Source organism: Tursiops truncatus, unplaced genomic scaffold (assembly GCF_011762595.2).
Source record: "Tursiops truncatus isolate mTurTru1 unplaced genomic scaffold, mTurTru1.mat.Y mat_scaffold_211_arrow_ctg1, whole genome shotgun sequence".
Lineage (NCBI taxonomy): Eukaryota > Metazoa > Chordata > Mammalia > Artiodactyla > Delphinidae > Tursiops > Tursiops truncatus.
The window spans coordinates 1-22,596 of record NW_022983237.1 but is presented as its reverse complement, the minus strand read 5'-3'; the positions used below and the strand labels follow the sequence as shown (position 1 = coordinate 22,596).

Genomic DNA, 22,596 nt, shown 5'->3' with positions numbered 1-22,596 from the left:
AAAAAACTGATTTGAGTAAGGCAGGCCCCTGCTCTCCGGCTTATTTATTCGGCAGACCTCCACGGAGCCTCTGCTCTCCGGAAGGCCCTGTGTTAGTAGCGGGAACGCTAGGAAAAGCAGGACACACTCACACGTAGAGTGATGGTCTAGGAGCCGCTGTCACATGAGGAAGGTGGTGAGACGTCCCCTAAGTCCCACAGAACAAGTCCACATGGGACGAGGCGGTGGGGCTCCAGGAGCGAGCCCTGGAGTGTTAAGTGCCCCGAGCCAGGGCAGTTTGGGGCTTTGGGAAGCGGGGCTTCCTTCTGTGGGGAGGTGATGGTGATGAAGCTGGGTGGTGGCAGCAGCCAGACCTGCAGGCGGTGTGTTTGGGGGGAAAGTCTGAAATGCGACATTACTGTGAGGTGTCCTTCTGGATCACGGATGAACCCGAGAGAAATCTCATACTCGGGCAGGAAGGAAGGGGTCCCGGCTCTTGTTGCATTGCAGTTGACCATAGTGAAGAAGTAGGTGTTATATATGCAACAGCTGGAGAAACGCGGTCATACTCCCTTGACGTGATGCCCAGAGTCCGTGGACAGGCCCTCTTTCCCCTGTTCTTGGGGGAACCAGAACCCAAGGTGCTAATTAGCTTTAATCATTATCGTGACTGTACTTTGGCAATTGTAATCAAGGACTCGATGTCTGGTGGGGCTGAAATGAAGCAAAGGAACGGTTTGGATGGAAGAGCATCTGGGAGGGATGCAAAGCCTTGTTCCTTGATTCTATTTCCTGGAGCTTCGTGTCGTATCTCGCTGGGAACACCCCTCCGCACCCGAATTTAACACACCCTCTAACTGGGAAAATTTCCTTAGTTTTATTGATGAAACATCTTGTTTGGCTAATTAGCTTTTCCACATCCTATTGAGCTGCATATTCTCTGACACGACCGGGACAAGAAACCGCCCAACCAAATGCCAGAGGAGAGAGGGGAAGGGTCTGAGGCCGAACAACATGAGAAATACCTGCCAATCATCGAAGTTCCAACAGACGCCAGGCCCTGTGAGCTGCTCTACGTAGCTCACACACATCCCTGCAGCCCGAGACAGGGCTCATCACACCCATTCGCTTCACGGGTGAGGAACCTGAGGCCACGGGGCTTGGGAATCTTCCCAGGATCACGTGCTGGTAAGTGACGGCGTGGGGACCAGAGCCCTGGTCTGAATTCCTCTCGAGCCCACGCTGTTCCCACCCACCCCAGCCCGTGGCTGACCTTCTGACTGGCGATTCACTGCTCTTCTCAGTGTCACACGGTGTCTTTCAGTTGACAAAAAGCAGGCCCAAGAAAGGAAGGTGCCAAGGAGAAGCAGAGACAGTGTGGGGCTCGTCTGTGGCTTGTTGAGAGCTGACACCGCCAGGGGCCGGCATTTCTGGCCAGTCCCGGCACCTTCCCGTGTGACGGCGCCCTGTCCCTGCTCCTGCCCTGGGGCCCTCCTGTCCAACGGGAACCTGGCCGGCTGAGCTGCTCATGGCTCAGCCACGGGGAGGGAGGGACTGAGACTGCCTGGGACTGACTGTAAGGCCCCAGTGCCTACTGGGATAAGGCCCCTGCAGGAGCCTCCTCAGATACTGGAGGGAAGTTAACGCTGGCAGACACCCCGAGACCCTGGCGGCAGCGAGGGAGGGGAGCGGCTGGGGGGCCTCTGGGCTGGGGGCATCAGGGCGCGGAAGCCAAGGGCAGGGGCTGGAGGGCGAGGCTGGCAAAGGCAGGCCTTGGACGTCGCCAGGGCTTGTGCCTGCCCAGCTGAAGGGTCCCGAGACCCGGCTGAGGAAGACCCCACGGTGCCACACACACCCACTGCCGGGGCCCGGCTGGCACCTGGCAGGGAGGGGGACCAGGAAGGAGGCAGTTCCTACGGGACCCAGGGGGCGAGGGAGGGCCCGAGGAGGGGGCAGCAGGCAAGGCCACACAGGCAGGCTGGGCCCAAGGAGGCCCCAGCCTTTGGGCCCCTTCTGAGGAGCCACCGACGGCCTCCACCACAATTCGCAGCCTCCGAGGTCATGTCCCTACAGGAGGAACTGACCTGAAGAATGCTTTGTAAACCAGTTTAGAAGCATAAAGACCAGGGAGCAGGCCCGAATCTAGGCCCGGGAGCTCCATCCAGGATGCCAGTCCTTAGGCTGAAAGGCGCCTCGGGCGATCCTCCTGCACACCCTCTTAGCTCTCCCCTTTCAGAAATAGGGCAGTGGCGCTCACAGAGGGCAGATGACCCTGCTTAGTGGCAGAGCTGGGACAGGGACCTAGGATCCTCGCAGACGGGCCTTTCCAAGGTACCACTCTGTCCGCTACACAGTGACTATGAAGGACAAAGTCGCCCACAACGGCCAGAGAACGCGCATCACCAAACCCACCATCCTATCCTCCCACCTGCGGTGAAGACGGACGACTCTCACTCGCGTTTCGGCCCGTCCGACACCCAGACCCTCATCTACTTCCAAATGCACGTGGACGGGGGCTTCCCCCGGTCACGTCTAGGTCGGCAAGTAGGAAATTTCCTTGGGACTGAGTCCGTGTCACGCAGGCCCGTTCAAAAGCGTCGAAGCTGAAAGCAAACAAAATCATTCTATGTATCCTCAAGGTAACAGCGGGGACAGGGCCTCGGGGGTGGGGGGGAGGGGGGGCAGGGGCGGGCGTGGGGAAGGAGAGCAGGGCTGGCCTGGGAGCGCACCAGTGAAATGCCTGCTTTCAATGGGACAGGCTACACGCCGAAGCCCCAGATCAAGTCCTTCAAAGGGCAAGTACCCACGGAGACCCAAGGTGGACGTGGGAGGCCAGGATCGGGGGGAGCAGAAGCCAAACCACCCCACTGCGGAAAGGAAACAGGGCTTTCGAGGCAGCCTCCAGGGAGGCTGAATCCGACGGTCTGGGAAGGCGATGGGAAAAGGACGCACGCAGGTGTTCCAAAAGTGAGCGCTCTTGGGCCATGAGAAGGGCTTCTACGGGAAGAAATGGACGCTGAAGACAAGCCCTCTGTGATCCGCACAGGGATGGGGTCTGGGGGCAGGCAGAGCCCAAAAGGAGGCTCGATGCCCAGCGGAGGGCACGTGGCTATGCCCTCCCACGCGGCATCGTGGGCAGGGCTGTGTCTGAGGTGCTTGGGGAACACTCGAGTTGAATGTGAGGTCGCGCACAGCCCTACTCTGGGGACAGCTTGACCTGGGAGGCAGGAAATCAGGACCCTTTGTTTGGGCCCATCTGAGCGGGACCGGCCAGCTGGCAGGAACAGCTGCAAGCGACCAGAGCCGGAAGGGGGATGGGGGTGGGGGGTGGGTGGGCACTGACTCAGGCTAGGCCAACCAGCCCGCTAGGGAGCCCCATCTTCTGGGAGGGACAGTCGCCAGGGGCCCACGTGATCCCTGTGGTCTCGGTGGCAGCCAAGCTACGCCTCGCCAGGGCCTGGCCCTTGAGCACATCGGAAGCCAGCATGAAGGGATGGGAGTGGAGACAGGATCACGTTTCTCAACCCATCCGGGGCCTGGCCCCTTGAAACAAGGTGCCTGGCGGCAGACGGAAGTCTTTCCCGGGAACTTGAACCACACTTTTCGAGGCTTTTAGAAAAAAAGACACTTGGCCAGGGCTCCCTCTCCAGACCGCCTCGGTGACATCACGTGACAATAAAGAAGACTGCGACTTGAGCGGCTGGCTGCCCCACTACCGAGATTCTAGAATCTTGCGGACAGTGTTTACTGGGCATCCCCGCTCTGGTCCAAGGCATTTCTGCCCTGAGAGTTCAGTCATACGGTCTCAGGTGGAGAATGCTCCCAATCCAGACTGGCTCCATGGCTAGTCAGAGCAGCGATGAGCTGTGTACAGCCATGCTGGGCCCATCGGCTGACGCGGAGCCAGCAACGTGGGTCCCCTCTCGTGCGTCCCCGCATCCCAACGTGGATTCACGGGAGAGTTCGGAGAAGCAGGGCGACCAAGCCGAGAGCCCAGATCCCGTCTCCCAAGACAACCCGCCACCACAGGGCGCAGACTACGGTGTGGCCAACCAGAGTATTCTTCAGCTCTCCCTCCCAAGAGAGCTCTGGACGATGGCGGAGGAGCCCGCCTTCACCTCTGTGCGCTGGAATGACAAGGGAGATATGGTGATCGTCGAGGAAGACCTCTTCCAGAGGGAGGTTCTTCACCGCAGAGGCGCAGACAGGATTTTCAACACAGACAGCTTGATGACTTTCATCCGCCAAATGAACCGGCACGGATTCAGCAAAATACGCCTGACCAGCCACTCTCCAGGGAAGAAGAGGCTGATGGTAAAGTAGAAAGCCCTTCCGCTGCCCACGTTCTCTTGTTATTCGAACACCTCCCGGGGAGGCCAGATGGGCCACGTGCTGAACGGGTTTCATTTCCGAGAATAAGTTTCCTCACGTGAGAAGGTAGTTAAGGAAAGATGAGAAAGTAGAGCCTGTGGTATTCAGCCACAGCCCCTTAGAGGGGACCTGCAGGTGCGCCTACAGACCCTCTCGAGAGGCCACGAGATGTCAGGTAGCGACAGTAACACCTCGACCGAGGCTCGCCTCGGGGAGCTCTAGGGAGCGCACACTCCAGGGCGGAATAACCTGCCAGGAACTTAAAGAGACCTTTCCTCCACAGTCAGATAAGACCATTATGAGGGACGGGGGTGGGCGGGGAGGAGTGGGTATTTTCTCCCAGAATGGCTAAAGTGATTCGTTTCATTTCAGATCTTCTGCAACTCCAACTTTCAGAGAGACAAGCCTCTGCTCATCGAGAACATTCAGAGAAAATGCAACCTGGGAGCAACTGATCAGCCCGGGACCAGCGCAACAGCCCCGAAGGGAAAGAAGCCGGTGGCTGCCACTAGACGCTCCCCACAAATCCCTTACAACGATTCCACCACCCAGAAGAAAGCCCCAGGTGCTCAGGGGCCCAGCGCTACCCAGCCTCTCCTGTCCTCTAGCACGTGCTCTACGAGCGGTGGAGCGGGATGGGCCAGGGAACACCACGCCCCCAGTGAGCAGGGCGGCCTGAGCGGGCAGGGCACTCCCTGGAATGCCACTTCTGTGCCCCCGCTATGGCGCCAGGGAACTGCCCGCCAGCCCCACGGTTTACCCGGCTTATGGCTCGGAGATGTCTCTGTACGACAGCTGTCTCTCCCTCCTGCCGGGGGCCCTTTTAGCTACGTCCCCAAACAAGGTCCCTGAGGTGGACGAGGAGTAGGGGGGCTCCTCAGACTGCAGGCGTGCTCTCCGCCAACAGTGCAAGGACCACTGCGATCCCTGAGCTCGCAGGCCCCTGGGGACACACAAAAAGCCCCATCTCATAACCAAGAACCTACTTTTGTCTCTAATAAAGAAAAGCCAAGGTCCACGGGAGCAAATGAAGAATCGAACGAGAAGTGCGAGTCTTGTGTCCTTTCTAACTGTCCGTACTAGTCACACATCTCAGTGGACGGGCCCGACGAGGCTGGAAACCCACAGCCCCGGCAGGCTTTGGTCCCCGCCGCCCCCTTTCGTTTAGAAGCCGCAGCATTTCCCACGCTCAGCCACGGACGTGGCTCGGGAGCGCTGAGGCCAGCCCAGGACAGGCTGGTCCCTGGGCCTTGCCTGCTAGTCAGGAGGCAGCACAGCCTGGCTCCTGACCTCAGGGGTGTCACCTTCCATTAGTCATGCATCCTGAAGCAGAAGGAGCCTCCTCCTGGGTCCCCCTACGATGCCAGAAGTTTCTGACCCGCAGCTGAGCGTGTGTCCAGCCCACCATCCAGGGGCCTCCCAAAGAGGCCCGCCGGAAAGGAGGGCCATCCCACCCACCAAGGTAGGCGTGCACACTGCCGTCTGCCTCAGAAGAGACGGGCCCTTCCCAGCCGACACCTGGGGGAAAGCCCAGCACCTTCAGAGGTGACAACCCCTAGAAAGCTTGCTGACAAATGGCCCCAAACCCCACAGAGAAGTAAGAGGTTTCCACAAAGCGAGCGCCAGCCCTTTTCACTTTGCCGTCAGAGCTGTATTTAGGAGCCTGTCTTCGGACGTGAAGTGGCCGGGCAGCACGTCTAACACACACGCTTTGTGAGCCAAGGGACGCTTTACAACAGGGCCAGGGTCACCTGCAAGGACAGACCGCGCCCTCTTTCTGGGCCTGCGGTCCTCTCCCGTGTGCACGAGGCCCGCCACCGGCCTTCCCCCATCGTTCGTTCCCCAGACGCGGTCCAAACATCTGGGAGTTCTGACCAGGCCAAAGAGGGGAAAACGCTAACTGGTCCCCTCAAAACACATCTCTCTCAACCACCCAGAACCAGTAGGGCCAAAACGAGTGGCACTGCCATCTTTTCCTAAAGGTCAAAGTCCTCGAGACTCTGTCGCTGAGCCCAGAGCGGCATCGCACGAGGAGAGTCCCAACCCCTGTCCCTGCACCAGGTGGGCACGTCTGCTTCCGTGAACAGCACGGAGCGGGCAGCGCTCCCCGGGGCAGGGCCGATTCAGACCGAACCAGACGTGCACGTCCAGGGCGTGAAGGCGAGTGGACGGTGGCACAATGAGCCGGTCTCTCGGTCACCTTCCTCTCGAGAGCCCAGTCTGGTCAGGCCTCCTGCCCAAAGGGGATCAGGTGCTCGGGGATGTCCACCTGGAAGACGTCCTTCCCGCCTCTCCCGGGGACAGGCTGCAGCAGCCAGCGGGGGTTGGCAAGCGCAGTCAGGTACTTCTGCTGCAGGTTGGGCAGCAGGGCTTGATTCTCCAGCTCCGCAACCTCGTTGGGACCTAAGTTTTCCGGGCACAGCGAAGTGTCCCCAATGTCAACCAGCCCTGTGCACAAAGACACAAGCACACAGATGGAGAACAAGGTGATTCAAAGTCACGACCGCTAGAGACCAAGGCCACGTCATCGAGGGGACCCGGGGTGAACTGGGTCCCTCTGGCCGAGCACTTCGCACCCGCCAACCTCGGTTCAGGGAATTGGGGGCGAGGCCGAGGGAGGGAGGGAGGGAGGGAGGGAGAGCAATGAAAAGGAGAGGCCTGGTCCCCCACGACCCCACCAAGGCCCGACCGCTGCAGGCAGCAGGTACAGGTCAGGAGGGCCCCGGGCCGCCGCTGCGGGGGGCCTACGGGCAATCAGGTCCCTGAGCGATCCACCGGGGGCCAGCGGTTGATGCGGGACCTGCCCCCGCCGGGGGCTTTAGGGGACTTCCTCAGGATGCGGCGGGCAGCGGGGGTGAGGCGGGCGCGTGAAGCCGGGCGGGCAGCCCGAGTCCCCAGGTCCCCCTCACACGCAGCTCTGGCTGCCGTGCTGCCTCCCGCGGGCTCTGCCACGGCGCGCACACGGCCACACACGGAGGCGAGCGCCACGGGCAGAGCCGGACCCGCCTCTGCCTCTCAGAGCACAAAGGGGGACTGAGGCCCAGAGTGGCGGGGAGGGGACCTTCCCGGCCCCTCCGAAGGCGAGGTGCCTCAGGAAAACGAACCCTAACCCCACACCGACCGGTTCAAAAGAAAACGAGACGCCAAAGCCCCGGGTGAGACCCTGGGGGGCAGCCCCGGGAGGCGATCGTCACTTGCCGGCTATCACTCCGCGGCCGAACTTCTCCCCGTCCCGCAGCAAGGCCTGGATCTGCGCGGGGCTCATCCCCAGCCTCCCGGCCAGCAGCTCCCTCCAGGCCGTGTCCTCCCAGTCCCTGTGCGCGATGTGGACGGCCAGGGTGCGGTGCCGCTGGCCGCTCAGCACGGGCCGCCACCGCGTCTCCAGGGTCTTCACCCCATTTAAGACGAAACCCGCATAAGGCTGCCGGAAGGACAGGCAGCCGAACTTCATCTCCCAGAGCTCCCAGGGCCTCACGCGCCTGTGGAAACACAGAACCAGAACGGTCAAGCAGCCTGACGTGCCGGCCTCCGAGCTCATGACCCGTGGGCCTGACCTCAGCCCCGTGGGCCCCCCGGGCGCCAGCCCCTTCCATCCGTCTCCGCGCCCGTCAGCTGACAGGGGGTGCCGACCGGGGGGATCCGTCCATCAGATGGAGTCCGCGGGGACCTCACAAGGGAGGCCGGGACAGCGAGAGAGAGGCGTGTGGGCAATTCCACGACAGAGGGCACGGGGCCCCGGGCGGCAGAGAGGAGGGAGGGAGGGCCCCTTGGCTTCACAGCCCAGTGGCCGGGCTCTGGCCCTCTCCCGGCACAGACAGGGACGGTCCTGGGCCTGGCTTCTCCCCTGCCCCCGGCCCCGCAGCTCCCTGGCCCTGCCGCTGCCCATGCTCTGCAGATCCCCCATCTTACCCAGGGCTGCTGAGTGCAAATCCTTGGCAACCAACCTTGGCTCGGCCCTGGGGACGGCCTGGCTCTCACATGGCCCTGCCAGGTGTCTCTTCCCCGCGCGCCTTGGGAGCCACCCTCCTCCCACCCCTTCCCGCACCACCGCTTCCACCCCGGCCCGGAGCCCGAGAAAGGATACGTGACGGCAGGAACTACCGGCACTGGTGCGCGTTCCGTCTCCACGCCAGGACCTGGGACGGGCACCATCCAGGGACCATAGAATTCAATCCTCAAATAACCCGGGAGGTTACCGTCACCCCGCTCTGCAGCTGAGGAGGCGCCGAAGGAGAGACAGCGCATGGTTCCAGGGGACCTGACTCCACGCGCCCCCGTCCTCGCCTGCTTTCCTTGTACCTGGGTGGTGGGGGGAGGGTCCCTGCTCGCTGAGGACAGAGGAGCAGGGGAGCCGCGGGCCTGAAAGTCAGCCGGGTCACGGCACCGCACGGAGCCTCCACTTCCACGTGGCTGTGAGGACGGGGGACAAGGCCGCAAAGGCAGCCAGTCCAGGACCTTCCAGGGCTTTCCTTCCCCGAGCAGAGCGGAGACACATTTCTCTCCAGGGCCCATGAGGCCCCACATGGTCTGGCTCCTCCCCCTGGCTGCCTGCTCTCCTCGCCCCTGGATTCACTCCCTGCAGCCATGAAGGCCTTCCTTCCATCCCTGGAACGTTCCACGTGTGCTCCTACCTCGGAGCCTTTGGAGAGTGGTAGGGGTCACACCGTGCCCCTGAAATTCACGTGCTGGAATCTCAACCCCAAGTTCCTCAGAGTGTGACCCTACCTACAAAGCAAAGGTCTTCACAGGGGTGATCAAGGTCCGATGAGCTCATTAGGGTCGACCCTCCTCTAACAGGACTGATGTCCCCACAAAAAGGGGCCAGTTAGAGACAGACCGGCACACAGGAGAGCCAGCAGAGCCCCGGGAGTGACGGGGGCGGGATGGGACAGATTCCCTCCACAGCCCTCACAAGAGCCGCCACCGGCGGCACCTAGATCTCGGGCTTCTGGCCTCCAGAACCGCAAGGCAATACGTTCTGTAGTTCAAGCCACCCAGACCGTGGGACTCTGACACGACTGCCCGGGCGAGCGATCACAGAGGGTCAGCCCTGTCCTGGACGCCTCTCCACGCGGGGGTGGGGGATGACTTCTCCGCTCACAGCACCTCGGGAACACTGCTTCACGTCTGGACGTCTCCATCTGTCCTATTTTCACCGCCCACACGGTACCCCGTCGTCGGCTGTCCCACAGGTTACTGACTCTTCCCCCGCCGATGGGGACTCCCAGACTGCTTGGCACTTTCTGCCCCTCTAGACACTCAACACGACCACACACTCGCTAACTGAAGCCCCGGGCCGGAGGAGGCCCGCGTCACACGGCACACATCCCGAGATGCTGACACACGCCAGCAAACGGCCTTCCGCAAAGGCTCCCCCACGTACACTCTGCCAGCCACGGGCCGAGGGCTGCCGTGCCCTCACGCACTGGCGGGCCCCCGAGCATCATCACCCCGCTTAACCTCTGCCAACCTGATGGGTGACAAAGGGTCGCCCTCCTCACTGCGTTTGGGTTAGTTACGAGGGAGGCTGGCCAGTCCCTGGGGCCTGGCCGTTTCTCCGGCTCCTACTGGGGTGTGTGACTGGATCCCAGGCTCGCCCGCGGTTTCCGCCACTCAGCTTCTCAGCCAGCCCCTTCCTCACGGGCGCCACCAGATCACAACCACGGGACCCGAAACCGTGCGGGCGGAATCCCTGGGAGAGTCCCTCGGGAAGAAGGCAGCTGAGGTGCCCGCCTACCTCTTCGACGCAGAGGGTGCCTGCTTGGTGCCAGAGGAGAAAACACTCTTCCACTTGTCTGGGTGTCTTCACCTGCACGAGAACCAGAGGGACAAGGAGAAAAGTCATCAGCCACAAGACAGCAATGCCGGCCAAGGAACCACAACGGTCTTCTTCTCGGCAGGGACCGGAGACCACCAGGACCCAGGAGGGCCCAACCGATGAGAAACACACGTGCCGCCTCCCTCAGGGTTGGTCCTGCTCATCAAGGCAACGGCTCCGTCCCCGCCCGGCTGGGTCGGGGACCCCACGATGCCTCAGCCCGCAGCACAGAAGCCCATCCCACAGGAGTGACGGTGACCTTACAGCCCAGCAGCTCCCGCATCCAACAGGAGAAAACGACACCTCTCCTCACAATGCCACGCGGGAAGGATCTGGAGAGCCCCACAGTCCGTGACCCTCAATGGACTCCTGGCTGGGCCCCACCGAGAGGGGAGCCGTGGACAAGCAGCTGAGCACCGCAGGGCAGGGAGGTGGGTGGGGTGTGGGGTGGGGTGTGGGTTGTGGGGGGTGGGGTGTGGGTTGTGGGGGCTGGGGGGTGGGGGCGGTGCCCGCGGGAGGCGGGGGGGGGGGCAGGACTGCGGGCGGCTGGTGCGTGTGGACCAGCGCATCGCGGGACACACACGTGGAAGGATGGCGGGCGGGGACGGTGGCGGTGGAGGGGACAGGAAGGTGCAGCCTCGGCCGCCCCGCGCGCGCTCCCCGACGCAGATCCCGGGAAACTCCCGCCCGGAGGTACCGTCCGCGGGCGCGGCGGGTCCTGGCTCCTTGTGGGCGGGGCGAGTCGCGGGCGCGGTGGGACGGCCCGGCTGCGGCCACCGGGAAGGACGGTCGTCCGCCTCGGGGAACCGGGACCGGTGACAGGTAGCCGCGCCCGCAAGCGCTGACGCTCCTTATTTCCGGGGTGAACGCATGCACGTCCACACGTACGCACGCACGCAGGCACGTAGACACGCACTTACGAACAATCGCGCATTTGCCGCAGGCTCCGGCCGCTAGGAGACAGAGTAGGAGCCGCCAGGCCATGCGGCGCGCGGAAGGCCAGGCCGCTCGGAGGTTCGAGACCGGCGGCGTGGAGCGGCACCCAGAGGAGGACCAGGAAGTGGGCGGGGGAGCGGGTCGGAAGAGACGGGGGGGGGCTGTGGCGAATAGCTGGGGGAGGAGCTGGGGGAGGGGCAGGGCGGAGGTGGGAGGAACGGGGGGAGGAGTATTTGGGGCGGAAGTGTGGGAAAGAGCTGGGTGAGGAGGAGCTTCTGGAGAAGGAGGCAGAACTGAGGAGGAGTGGGGCCGAGCTGGGGAAAAAGCCGGGCAGGTGCGGGGCGGGGGCGGAGCTGACCGGGATGGAGCTTGGGCCCCTGGGAACCCATGGAGGGTGGGCGAGGCCAGCTCAGTGGCGGAGGCCAGGCAGTGCCCTTTTGAGTCCCTTGCCTTAGGCGTCCAGTCCGCGCCGCAACAGTCGGCAAGGGTCAAAGTGGAAGCGACCCAGGGTCCTTAGCGACCGAATCCGAGCCTCAGAATGGACCCCAGGGGACAGGGATGCGGGGTGGGGGGGGAGGGGAGGGGGGGTCAGAGGGGAGGGGGAGGGGAGGGAGGGGGAGAGGGCGGGGCCTCTGGGCTGAGTCTTGCACCTCTGGGCTGAATGCCCAGGCCACCTCCCGTCCAAGCCACCCTGCGACTGCTGGCCGAGTCCTGAGGGACAGTCTTTATCTGGCCTTTTCTGAGGTGAGAAGAAAATTTCTCAGTCGGTTTCCTGTCGCGCCTGGGACCTGGCATGTCCCAAACAAAGCCAAGTTCCCCCTTCAGAGCTGTTTCCTGTCCTCTTCCTCCCAGTGGGGGGTCGGGGGGGCGGGGCCTCAGCCCACTCAGTGCCGCCCACCTGGCTCTGCTCCTCCTTGCTTTGCTTAGGCAGCCCTCCCTCCCATTTCCTTGGTGACCAAGCCCGGTGTCCCTGCCTCCCAAGTGCCTGATGAGAATAAATGCTCCTCTTTGTGTCCCCACTGCTACTGGCTGACTTCAGGCCTCATGACCTAGGGCCGGTGCTGCTGTCACCTGAGTCTCCCCAGCGGCCGGGACGCCTCCTGTCTGTCCTCCTCCAGTGGGTGCCCCACAGGCCATCGGGTTCCGTGTCACACCGCACATCTGTCCTCATCGACCCCGGCTGAAGACCCTGCGAGCCCTCTCCTGTTTAAGCCCCAACACCTCCTTGGTGCCCTGGGAGGGCTTCGGGCGGCCCCAGCTCTCCGTCCTTGTCGCGCAACACCCTGGGTGCCTGTGCTGTCCGTGCACGCTGCGCGCACGCGCTCTGCGGGTCTCTACACTTCGGCACGTGCGGTTCCCGCTCCTGGAGCCCTGGTTCCTCTTGTCCTGGCGAGCTCCTGTCCTCCTCCCAGGCACAGCTGTAACGCCCCCTTCTCCGCCCGCCGCGAGCGTCAGGAGCTCCCGTCTGGGGTTCTGGCAGCGCCCTGTGCCTTCCTGCTGCCTGCCTTCGCTGGGCTCTTCTTCCCGGGCTGGAGCTGCTCTCCAGGAGTCCCGGGAAGACAAGGACAAGCTCTTACTCGTTCCTGTAAGCCGGGCGCCTGCCACAGCTGCTGCTGAGGGGACGTTGGCTCAACAGAGCACTGCTTTCTCTTCCAGCGAGCTGGCCTCCTCTCTCCTTGCGGAAGCCTGAGGAAACAGGAATGCCGGCCCCGAGGTGAGGAGCAGAGGGTGCCTTCGTGGATGTGAGGCCTCGGGGCTGCGGGGCACCTGAGCGATCAGCAGGTCCAACTCCCTCCATGCCGGTGTCCCCCTCCTCGGCTCGTCGCCCCAGGAGTGGTTGCGAGCTGCGTCCAGACACCCCGAACCTCGTCGGAGTGGTTTCAAATCATGAGGGAGGGTCCCGGGAATGGTGGGTGGGCTGCTGGCGTTGCTCCCGAATCCCGGTTTTGAAGAACTGGAACTTGCCCAGTGAGCTAGAGGCACGTGATCGGTGGCTGCTGGTTGGGGGACGGCTGTGACGGCGCTCCGTAAGGACTCCCTTCTCTGACCCTCCCGTGTGTGCTGAGAGGCGGGGAGCCCCAGGTCCCCCGGGGCGGGGGAGGGTCGGGGTAGTGGCTGCCAGGCCAGTTCGCTGCCGGATGGGCGGGGCGGCAGGAGGAATGGCCTGGCCGTGTTGCAGGTGGGCGTGGGACGGTGTGTGGCTGCCCCCGGGAGAGGACCCCTCTGCAGCTCAGCCTTGATCTTCAGTACAGCTAAGTCAGCGCCGAGCCTTCAAACCATCTGATTTCTGACTTCCCGGTGACGCTTTCTCCACCTGCTGCTTCCCACACCCTCCAGGAGCAAGGTCCCGGCAGGAACAGGCCTTCTCTCCCTCCTGTCTGCTCACTTGGGGGTCAGCCGGGCCTCCAGCCTGGCCGCTCCCGCCTTCCGCTGCTCGGGCTGCTGCTTCCTCCCAGCCCCTGTGACTGGGCCGCAGCCCACATCCCGGAAGGGAGTCTCCTCCCCAAGCTCCGCTTCCTCCCCGACACGCTTCTGTCCCCGTGAGGCACCCCATCTTCCTTCTAGGAAGTCCTCGTCGTTTGCGCCACTGCTCTTTGGGGGGCGGTGCCCCCAGGACATCGTCTCCTCTCGGAGCCCAGGGCACCTGCTCTGAGTGCACTTCCCCTTCTGACCCCCGCCCGTGGCACCAGCAGACCTCACTGTCCCTGCGACCCATCTGGGCACTTGCCTCGGCGGCTGCGTCCCCTTCTCGGCCCCGGTGGCCTGGGTGCCTCCAGCCCCCCACCCCAACTGCGTCTTTGAGGCCCGGAGAGGGTTCCAGTTTGCTCCTGCCGCACGTTTGGGGGTACCACCGGTGTGGGACGGGCTCGACCCAAAGTCTCAGTTTCCCTAGTGTCCTCCTTGGTAGGGCTGGTTTCCTCTCTGCAACGCCTTTTGCCCATCTTTCCACTGAGCTGCGTGTCCTTTTTGTGCCGAGTCGTGGGAGCTCCTTTCGGGGTCCGGGTACTAGTCCCGCCCTGGTTGTTTGTGTTTCAGATGCCTCCTCCTGCCCCTTGGGGGCTGGTTTCCTCCTCTCTTTGAAGGGCAGCTTTGGACTCGGCATGCGCCTACACCCTCTCCGACCTGTAAGTGCCCCACACGTCAGGGCGTGTCCCGCCGGCCCACTCCCAGGCCCGCCCCCTGGGGCTGGTGGTCCCCAAGGAGCCGGTGCCCTGGCGTCCAGCGCTCTGCCCGTGAGAAAGGGCTCCTTCTTGACTGGGTAAGTCACTCGGTCAGTGCCTGGCTTTAGTCCCTGCCCTGGACTCACGCAGGGCAAGCCCCGGGGCAGCCGTGCAGCTGCAGGAAGACGGCCGGCCTTGTTTTCTCTGCCCCAGCTCCCGGTTTACCTCCTGCCGCCCCACATCTGGCCTGTTTCTAAGACGTGCTCCCCTGCCCCCTCCTTCCCCTCTGTCCCCTGGGCAGCTCCTGTTGGCCGTGTCCCTCTCCACACGGCCCAGATCGAGGGGTCCAGCCTGAGAACCGCAGGTGTTTCTGACTCTGTCTCAGTGACTGGCGCTGCAGGACCTCGGGAAGAAGCTGCACGCAGGGGACCTGCAGACGTGAGCAGCCACTTGGCCGCCGCTGCTCGGGTCGGTGCCTGCGCAGGGAACGTGGCGCAGCACAGGGGGCCTCCTGTGCGCTTCTGGCGATGCCCCCACTTGCATTCACGTTACAGACGGTTATATCGCCTTTGGCTGGGGGCGGGAGATGCTCGTCTCCAGGTCTGCGGCACTCCTGAGCTCTTGGGTCTACGTGCTCTTCAGCGTCCTCAGTCTCTGGGCAACGACCCGGGCCCCAGGCCCTCCGCAGCTGGAGGGGGCCTTCCCGACATCAGGCCGTGGCCCAGTGAATGGGGCCAGCTTCCTTGTTTGAGAGATTCAGGAGTGGGGCCGGGGTGCGGGGGTGGGAGTCTGGAGCGAGCGTTGCCATCCCGTAACCGTGGTCACAGGGCTTGGATGACAGGACTGCTGTGCTCTGTGCCTGTAGGGCCCGTTCAGCCGCCTCCTGAGTATCCCTGTGCTCTCCGTGGCGACTTTACAAAGGACAGAGAGGATGTGAAGAGTCAGGAGCAAGGGACGCCCATAAGGCATCGCCTGGAAGCAGGAAGGTTCGCGAGTGCACGACTGGGGCGTGTTTCCCCTGCTCTTTCTCTACACGTTTCTCCTTTACTCGCTGGAGTGCGTGCAGGGTTGCCATTGGGCCTTACATCCTCTCACTCCCGTTAAGGGTCATCCCAGGTTCTGAAGGATTCCTCGGCAGACATCTCACTAAGCCCTGCGCCTGGTTCCGGAGGATACTGGATTGCAGCCTCTCCCTGCTGAAGACCAACTGACAAACCCTCGGGAATGGCCCTGCGTACCTGGGACCAGTGACAGCCTCTGCTCAGAAACCCCAGCCCAGGGGTCCTCCTGAAGCGGCCGCAGAGACAGAGTTTATCGCGTCCCCGACATCAGGGTCAAGCTGGGCCCGGTGTCCACCAGCCTCCAGCTGTCTGGTTGTCCCGCTTCCCGGTGTTGGGTCACCCAGCGCGGAGCCCGAGGTCCCTTTGGGAGGGGCTGGGGGGTCATTCCAGTGCCTGCTTGCCGTGGTGCTGCAGCGTCCTTCCCGCTGGGGACCCGCCACGTCCCTGGTCCGCGGTTCCACGTCTGAGAACTGGCTCGGGGGCAGAACCTGGGCGAGGGATCGTGACTTGTTCACTGGGGCGGCTGCCCTCGGCCTCCTGCCGTCCGTCCTTGCTCTTTTGAGTGTCCGTCTTAGACTGTATCTTGGTTGGTTGCCCATCCATCGAGCCCCCGGGAAGCCGTATTGTACTGACCACCTGCCCCGCTCGGTGGGTCAGGCCTCCTGGTCAGTGGCGGCCATCGTCATAGCCCCTGGTTTCTGGCCGCTCAGTGGCGCCCCACGACCTCTGCTGCGGTCCCTGGGCGGCGGGGGAGGGCAGGGGCTCGTCCCTTTCCTCCCTCACCTGGCCTGGCGCGCCCGGCCTGTGTTGTGAGGTGACTTCGCTCTGCTTGGGGGCCTGGCAGTGGGCTGACCACCTCTCCCCATTTTTCCTGCACTCTCCTGCTTGTAGCGCTTCAGGTCCCACAGCAAATCGGGGCGGCTGGCTACCCTGTCTCCTGGGACGGAGGGCACCTGTGGGGAAGGACACGGGTCATGTTTGCTCCCTCGGGGGTGAGTTGGGGACGCCAGCTCTTTAGGGGGAGGGGTGTGCCGCTGCCTCAGGCTCAGAAGCTCAGAGACATCTGGGGAGCCCCGCTCTTCTGGGGCTTCCTCCCAGTCTCCCTGGTCCTCGTGTCAAGGATGCAGGTTTGCCCAGGTGGGCTTCCGATGCTGGCGGGACGGGCGTGCCTTGGTTGAACATTCAGCGTCTTTGAGGTTCAGCCACTTCTGTCGAATCCTGGGTTGGACGATTGTCCGCTGCCTGAGATGGGGGCTCCTTTGTAAGGTACTGGGGAGACCCTGGGGCCCCCTTTTTTCTCACTTTGCTCTTCACCCTAAGCTGCTCATCCCCTATGGTCGGCAAAGCAAAGAAGTCACCTCCCCCTGTGCCCCCCGCGTTCCGCACGCTTGGATCTTCTCACCTGCCAGGACGTTCCTCTCCCCCTGCCAGCCCAGCGAAAATTCTAGCATGAAAGTTCTAGCAACTGGGCTGTGGCCTTGCGGCCGGGGCTGTCCGCCCGCACACCACCCATCCCCGGGGTCGGGTCCTCATTGCCAGTGAGGCGGGTGATGACAATCCCGTACCAAGACCCCATCTCATCACCTGCTCCTTGGACCACTCCAGGGCCGGCCGGCTCGGGTTGCGTCCCTCGGGAAGCTGATCCCGGGAGAGAGTTAGTGCCAAAGGCTGGCTGGGGACTCACACCCACTAAGGGGACAGGGAGCAAGCAGGGTTGGGCAGGGTGTCCCTTCAACCTGCGATGTCGACCTGACAGTTTCTGCCAGCCCGTCGGGGAGCTGCAGAGCACGGACGGGCATTAGAGGTCCCCGCAGTGGGCCCCCGTGGTCAGGCCCTCGCAGCGCCCGAGGCCTTGCGATCCACATCGACTGACCGGGAGAACCAACACCCAGAAGTGGTGCCCGAGGGGTGGCTGCGTGCGCGCACGGGGCGCCAGCTGCCTTTGCCCGGGCAGCACCTTGCTCTGCCCTGCGGCCGGCCTGGTGGGAGGTGCTTTGGCTTCTTGTGCATCAGACGACCGCTGGGTTGGGCAGGGGACGTGCTTCCAGGGCGTTGGCTGACTGGCCATCTGTCAGCGTCATCGGTGTCAGCGCAGCTTGATGGGAGAGGGCAGATCTGGGTACCAGGCGTCAGAAGGCAAAGCCCATTTAAGTCCGCAGACGTCCGTCCTGTGAGAGGGTCCTGGACTGTGCAGGGACACAGGTGTCCACTCACCCTTGGGTTACTCAGGGCTGGTGGGGGAGGGGCATCTTCCAGGCAGACCTGTAAAGCACAGAGTCTGAAACGAGGCGGAAGGAGGGCAATGTGAAGAGCGGGGAAGCCCTGACTCAGAGCCAGGGGCTGCGGAGGGCTTCAGGGAGGAGGGCCGTCTGGGCTGGGTCTTGAAGTGAGAAGGGTCTCCTTAGCTGGGAGATGGGGGACGGGCCCCCTGGAAGGGCCAGACACGTTCAGGGGACTGAGTCCAGGTGTGTGGCTGGAGCAGATGAGTTTGTGGAGGGCCCCAGCCTGACACCATCAATTCAGGTCCTCTGAGCGATTGTTGGCATGGGAGTTTTAGAGATTTTGATGTGCTGTGAAGTTTCATTCATTGCCTGTAGAGGGAAGTGTGTGTGCAGAGCTACCCAGGTAGGCTGGGCAGGCTCCTGTCGTCCACAGGGAGCAGCGTGGGAGGAAGCACAAGCTCTGCTCTGCCGTCACAAACCTGCGATTGATCCCCGGCCCCACCACTGCTGGAGTGTGAGTCTAAGCAAATCACTTTACCTCTGTGAGTCTTGACTTCCTCGTCTAAAGGACGGGCATAATGTGAAAGTCTCCCCATAAGGACTAATTTTTTAAATTCTGTCTGGTGGGGGTGAGGATGACACGGGATGATTCACATGAGAGCAATCTGTAAACCAGAAAGCACCTACTACGAATAGTGTTTGAAGAGACGTCTCTATTTTCCCAAGAAGGATTTGCCAGGCTAGAAAGAGTGTGGGAAAGCAGGCCTGTGCCTTGAAACCTGCAGCTGGGAGACAGGCAGACACTGAAAAGCCTCCAGCTTGGAATGGAGGAAGAGAACAGTGACTATCGGACTCCAGTCCCAAAGGTCCTACAGGATATGGCCTGGGGACTTGGGGGCCATGGGTAGGTTTTGACCAAAGATGTATAGTGGCCCCTGGACACAATAGGAGGCAGCGTGAACTGAGTCAATCCGACAGGGTTTGAGAATTAGGGGCTGTAGCAGCGCCAGGAATCACTGAAGCTAGGAGCTTCCCTGAACTGTGTGGGAGTTGATGTCAGCCTGCTGCCTCGGGAAATACGGGTCTGTGATTTGCTCTCCACGATTCCATCAGCCATGATGCTTTGGCAACCAAAAGTGTTTTCACCAGCTTGACCTAAACCCTTTTGGTGGTAAAACCAAAAATGGATGATGCCACAAAGCTATTTATAGCATCCTGAATTTTTCTTTATTTATCCCATTTGGTGTTAAGAGTCATGTGGTTCACCGCAGAGAAGTCAGCGTGTTTGCTAGACCCTGCCAGGGTGTCACTGATATATGCTCTGTGTCCCCATCATCTTCATGAATCCTGAAACTCACGTGGCCCCCAAGGCTTTTGGACGAAGCGTTGTGCGCATGTGATATTAACACCAGTAAGAACCAACATTTTGACAGAGGCCCAGGGTTCCTGGGTGTGTGACCTTCCTCCAGCCTTCGGCCAGCAGGGATGCCCTCCCTGGGACAGGCAGGACTGAGGCCCAAGCCCCAGGTCAACCTAGATGACTAGATACCCCACCATCTGTCAAACTGCATCAGGATGTGGAATCTCGTTTGGCACCAACCACGGTCTTCCATGGGAGAAATGGGATGAACCTAGAGCTAAAAAGAGGAAGCGTTCTTGGAAAGCGTGTTTGTCCACTAGTTGTTTATATCTCTGAAAACCTGTCCACTGTCTTGTTTCAGGAAATCCCGAGCGCTGTGCCATCTCCCAGTGCTGTCCCACAAAGCCTGCGTCCCCCACACAATTCTGGTGTGTTTTGTGCTTTAGGAGTCTCTGCTTTTGAGAGCTCGGTGATGACACGGAGCTCGGCAGCATCAGGCTCACCCAGCTGCCTTGCTTTCATAGCGCACTTCCCAAGAGCCCAGGGGGAAATGCAGCTGGAGGGAGAGGGCGCTGTGCCGCCACAGGTGCTAGTTGCTCTGCTGGGCGGCCCCCTCTGTCCCTGAGAAGCCTGTCTGTTAACTTTGGACAGGATGGAAAGATGCCTTCAGGGAGTAGCACCGACGTCTCACTTGCTCCATGCTTAGTAACTAATTATATTATTAGGATTAACCTGGACCCTAAATTGCAAAGTCCATGTTTTCCCTGAGCAAAATTGAGGTTTTCTGCCAGCCAATGATCTGGAAGCTCTCTCTTGCCTGCCCACCCCTGCTTCTGTGCCTTGGTGACTCTCCATGTACCCTGGTTGCCCATGAGGATGCATGGTGGTCAGCCTCACACACAGGGCTGAGCGGCCCAGACCAATGCCCTGGGCTGGGTTTGTCCTTGGCACCGTGGCCATCATGGCTCAGAGGCTATTTAGGGTTTAAGTTCCAGCTCTGCTGGCGGTGAGATCTTGAGCCAGTGCTGACCCTTCTCCAGCCTCAGTTTGCACATCTGTATGCTGGGCGTAGTAACAGTGCACAGTCCCTGAGGCAGCAGGGAGGATTCCATGAGTTGAAAGGCTGGAATGAATTTGGTGCACAAAGATGTTATGGGGAAGAGAAGCAGGAAAATTATGTTGGGGTCTTTTGCCTGCCTTTGGGCCCCACCACCGGCTGACAATTGCAGAAAAAGTGCTCAATGCTACCTTGCCTCCAGCCTGTTGTCGTGTCCCTCTGGGGTTCTGAGAACTGGTTCTTTAAGCAGCTTGTTGTTGACGTAGAAGACAAGTTACACTGGAAATGCGAAACCAGAGTTGCTCTGCTCAAAGTGCCAGGAACAAGGCACCAGGAAGATGCCCCACTTGCTCCCTGGAGCCTGTCAGGCAACTGGGTGGGTATCACCTGAGTAAGGCTGAAGTCCCCTGTGCCACAGGCTGCGGCTTCAGAACTGGAAGCATTTCACTGGCCCAGCTGGCATTTCTCTGAAGTTCACGAGCCATGGTGTGGGACTCAGGAGAGCCAGCAGTCGCTGCAGCTGTGCCCCAGTGAGGCTAGAGCTGGGGCAGGCCACGTAGGGCAGGATCTGGAACTCCACTGGCAGAACCTGCTACCCACAGCCCCAGATTATTGAGTACCTGCTGGACACTGGGAACAGACCGCTAGGCAGTCTCTTTGTGGGAATTCACATTTCCTGATGCGGCCAAGGGAAGTTTAGCAGCGGGTCAGGACCACCCTGTGGAGCTAGGATTGAAATTACATCTGTCTGAAGGCAGAGCCCATGCTCATTTAATTGCCCCATCATGTGACCACTCCACGTGCCACCACTCAGAGAGGTGGGGGCCACGTGGCCCGCTGGAGGCCAGCAAGCTGTCGGGGGCAGTGACGTTGGGCAGCTGGTGGTTTCTGCCGGGGTACAAGGTGAAGGCTAGGACCGGGAGTTTCAAGCTTTTGCTCCTACCCGAGGTTCAAAGGCAACACTTGGGCTCCAAAATTCAATGGAGAGAAATTCCAGCTTTAAGGACTTTTGCAAGCTGTGGTTTGCCTGTGAACACATGTCCTTTAGCAAGAATCCCCTCTGGTATGCCTTCCACCCAAGTGTTTTTATTGGTCCCTTAGAGACTCTTACAGAAGTTTCCCATATTGATAGACTTTTAAATGATGTTACAGAAATATCACATCACACGGATTACATAAGGGGTGACGTCCACTGCTTCCCAAATGCCACATTTCTTCAAGTAAAATGCAGATGACAGCCTGCAGTGTATAAGGAAATGACATCCTAGTAAAGGCAGAATTGAAATTCTCATCCCTTTTACTTATTTTAAAATTATTAGTGCCATCTAAAATGAGGGCTTCCTTTTCCTCACCAAGCCTGTGCTCCCCTTGCTACCTTTCTGGTATAAACTACTAACTGCGTGAGGACACCTGTCTGATGAGGCACATGCTAATTCGCTGTACCACCAAAGATTCCTTCCACACTTCTGTTCCTCCCCGCCCCTGAAAAGGGCCTCGTTTCGGACCATCTTTAGCTATTCCTTCTGTAGATGGACCCATTCGCGCCTGAGGTGTGTTTCATGGCACAAGTATGAGAGGGCCCCAGAGGAATGTCACCCAAGCCTTACGCTGTTTCCCAGCTCCACTTGTCCCCTGGCGTTGACTGCAGAAGTGCAGAGGGAGAGGGGGTTGCCCTGGCCATCCAGCTGTGGGCTCCCCTTCGCAAGAAACACCCGATTGTCGGAGTATAAGAGCACAGGTGTGCGATGCCAGACAGGCTTGGGGCTGGCTCGCAGCCCCTCCCCTCACACAGGAAGCCCCGCAGCTGTGAGAGTCCTCCTTGAGGTCTCATTATTTCCCTTCCCTGAGGCTCTTAAGTCTGGGGGAGTAAGCCGAAATCCTCCCTAGATGGAAGAGGAACGGGGAAAACCAGGAGGAAGGGGGTGACCAAATGTAACCGCCTCAATTTGGATGCATGCAGCTCAAATAGGAGGGAAAAAAAAGATCTGGCTAGGCATTTGTAGTTTGTTTTAAGTGTATGCTTCATCTATATATTATTTTAAGGACATGAATCACCAATGAAGTAGCGCCAGCGAACACCAGCGCTTGGGCGGGCCCTGCTGGAGGCTTTTAGAAATTCTGCACTTCCTGGCTCTGACAGCCCTAGAGTTGCCTGCTCCAAGCTACAGGCCTGTCCTCCCATCCAGAGCCATGCTCGCTGAGTCAATGAATGGCAGGATGGAAAAGTCTGGGCTTGAAGAGAACATGAAGGAAAAAGAGAGTAGAGAGAAGGGAAAGGAAAGATTGTTCATGGGATGATGCAAGATGTCCAGAGACAAATGGGCCTGGGACCAACCTCTTCCACAATGAGAGAATCATCTCACCTTACAAAGTCCTTGACTTAGGGCAGGAGCTCAGCAAATGTCAATGCTGCAGTGATGCCCAGTCCCTCTTCTGCCCCCTCATGTTCCATAAGGCTTTACTTCAACAGAATCAGATTCTGGTTGTGATCCAACTTCACTTCACTCCCCCGGGAGTTCCCAGCTAGAAACCAGGCTGTTCCTGCTGTATCATCAACCTGGGGCAGCCCAGACCCAGCTCCATCCACCTGGCCCTCCCCAGGCAGTTAGAGGACAATCCAGCACATCTTGA

At 60.9% G+C, this 22,596-nt stretch overlaps 3 protein-coding genes across 13 annotated transcripts; 2 read left to right on the top strand and 1 right to left on the bottom strand.

The window, feature by feature from the left end:
* Positions 1 to 833: 833 nt before the first annotated feature.
* LOC117310777 (protein EOLA1-like) lies at positions 834 to 11,234 on the bottom strand. Of its 2 annotated transcripts, none has more exons than XM_073799814.1 (3): positions 11,089 to 11,234; positions 7,549 to 7,829; positions 834 to 6,798 (listed from the first exon to the last, which is right to left on the bottom strand). In XM_073799814.1, the coding sequence occupies exons 1-3, from the start codon at positions 11,100 to 11,102 to the stop codon at positions 6,575 to 6,577; spliced, it is 519 nt and encodes a 172-aa protein (XP_073655915.1). In that variant the 5' UTR covers positions 11,103 to 11,234; the 3' UTR covers positions 834 to 6,574. The 2 variants fall into 2 exon arrangements, with proteins under 2 accessions (XP_073655915.1, XP_033706290.1); XM_033850399.2 differs by lacking the exon at positions 11,089 to 11,234 and adding an exon at positions 8,452 to 9,739.
* On the top strand, positions 3,820 to 5,281 carry LOC101329030 (heat shock transcription factor, X-linked member 3-like). Its single transcript, XM_019939245.2, is given in 3 exon segments — positions 3,820 to 4,293; positions 4,723 to 5,072; positions 5,074 to 5,281. Coding segments are annotated over 3 exon segments (1,032 nt in total).
* LOC101327277 (uncharacterized) lies at positions 10,462 to 22,446 on the top strand. Of its 10 annotated transcripts, none has more exons than XR_012329500.1 (6): positions 10,462 to 10,599; positions 12,761 to 12,818; positions 14,141 to 14,229; positions 14,567 to 15,251; positions 15,371 to 16,318; positions 16,447 to 22,446. XR_012329500.1 is itself a non-coding variant. In XM_073799813.1 (6 exons), exons 1-5 carry the CDS (start codon positions 10,530 to 10,532, stop codon positions 15,200 to 15,202), a joined length of 426 nt encoding a protein of 141 aa, XP_073655914.1. In that variant the 5' UTR covers positions 10,462 to 10,529; the 3' UTR covers positions 15,203 to 15,251; positions 15,382 to 22,446. The 10 variants fall into 10 exon arrangements, 4 of the variants coding, with proteins under 4 accessions (XP_073655914.1, XP_073655913.1, XP_073655912.1 ...); XR_012329499.1 differs by having other exon boundaries at positions 15,371 to 18,062; positions 19,270 to 22,445; XM_073799813.1 differs by having other exon boundaries at positions 14,567 to 14,703; positions 15,131 to 15,251; positions 15,382 to 22,446.
* Positions 22,447 to 22,596: the final 150 nt, after the last annotated feature.

Coding starts and splice junctions, on each gene's coding strand:
- LOC101327277 (XM_073799809.1), top strand. CDS start 10,530: ATGGACTCCTGGCTGGGCCCCACCGAGAGGGGAGCCGTGGACAAGCAG. Junction 14,230..14,566: donor GCCTACACCCTCTCCGACCT/GTAAGTGCCCCA, acceptor TCCCCTGGGCAG/CTCCTGTTGGCCGTGTCCCT. Junction 15,252..15,370: donor CATCGCCTGGAAGCAGGAAG/GTTCGCGAGTGC, acceptor ACTCCCGTTAAG/GGTCATCCCAGGTTCTGAAG.
- LOC117310777 (XM_033850399.2), bottom strand. CDS start 8,513: ATGGTCCCTGGATGGTGCCCGTCCCAGGTCCTGGCGTGGAGACGGAAC. Junction 7,830..8,451: donor CGGAACGCGCACCAGTGCCG/GTAGTTCCTGCC, acceptor GTGTTTCCACAG/GCGCGTGAGGCCCTGGGAGC. Junction 6,799..7,548: donor CGGCCGCGGAGTGATAGCCG/GCAAGTGACGAT, acceptor CTTTGTGCACAG/GGCTGGTTGACATTGGGGAC.